Genomic DNA, 1,297 nt, shown 5'->3' on the forward strand with positions numbered 1-1,297 from the left:
CCATGTTTTAATGGCATTTACACTGGCCTGAATAATGCTATAGTCAATATAGTGAGAGATGTTTATTCTCAGGTTATGTTTTTGAATGTAATGCATACTGAGCATTTATCATTAATACAATACTTTGCCAAAAAAAACCCTGTCTGGACTAATTTCTTATACTATTTATAATAGGGAATGTTATGTTTTCTAGTAAACGTTGGGACCTAGCCACTATGTAATCTCCCGCATTTGAATCAGATTTATGAAGACTCTTTACATCTCCACCAGCAAATGAGAAAGCAAAACTTCTCTTCGGTATTTCAAAGAATTGTCAGCTAGCAGCAAAATTGCACCCAAGTTAGCCCTTTAATTCTGTTGGTATTAGTTGCACAGACCAGGAGAATAAAAAAAAAAAATAAATAAAATTAAACCCATGTCTATAGAGTTTAACCGAAATGCAAAAACAAATACATATTCACAAATTAAAATTTTATAATGATTTTTATAATGAAAAGACATGTAGTATACATAAAAAAAGGAGCCACTAACCGGATATTTTTGAGTGTAACCTTTTCCAGAACCAGAAGAGCCTGAAACATAAAATTAATAATAAATGCAGAGCTATAATTGTCAAATATGTGCACTAATATATATATATATATTTATTAAATATTGTAAGTGTACTATTGCTAAATGTTTCACTTCACCACCAGATTAATATGATTTTCATTTTTTTTTCAATTGAATCCAAGTGAAAAAATATATGTGGCTTGGGTGAAAGATGTGTGAATCTTGAGTACAACAATTATTAACAGACCCAGAAGCATTGCAGCGATTTGCTTTGTAAATATTGACATGCCATCACTCACCATTCTAGTTTCCCCACAATTATAGTATATTTGTAGTGTCAGTTTTAGATGTGCACACTATGGGTTATGTGGAAATGATTTTAAAAAATTGGGTACATTTTTTTGGTTAAATATGGGAAAAATAAAACCTTGAGTTGTTATATTATTAAACCCAACTGTAAAAAGTTGAGACTCCACTTTTAGAAACCTAATCACCACTTGAAAAATGCCATGTTTTTCAAGCCTAGGTACAAGTTTGATTGCTAGGGATTAGACCTCTAACAGTGAAGATTGGAGGTAATGTAATACATCTAAAGAAATGATCAGAATCAGGTCTGACTTCCACTTTAGGCTTAGTCTACACGGACTGTTTCCCCAGCATTTAACCTGAGGCTTTTAAAGCCCTTGTTTGAAGTCCCCATGCATTCCAATGGGCTAATCTACACCAGGACGTTTCCTTCAGGCAC

General features: G+C 32.8%; 1 protein-coding gene across 3 annotated transcripts in view; it reads right to left on the reverse strand.

Annotated features, from left to right (window-relative positions):
- The window catches only part of SENP7 (SUMO specific peptidase 7), a 31,461-nt gene that overhangs the window by 4,557 nt on the left and 25,607 nt on the right, over positions 1-1,297 (reverse strand). For all 3 annotated transcript variants that reach the window (XM_072414954.1, XM_072414944.1, XM_072414963.1), the window contains one exon: positions 532-572. In XM_072414954.1, the coding sequence (XP_072271055.1) occupies positions 532-572 (41 nt within the window). The remainder of the gene's footprint in view (positions 1-531; positions 573-1,297) is intronic.

Source organism: Pyxicephalus adspersus, chromosome 1 (assembly GCF_032062135.1).
Source record: "Pyxicephalus adspersus chromosome 1, UCB_Pads_2.0, whole genome shotgun sequence".
Lineage (NCBI taxonomy): Eukaryota > Metazoa > Chordata > Amphibia > Anura > Pyxicephalidae > Pyxicephalus > Pyxicephalus adspersus.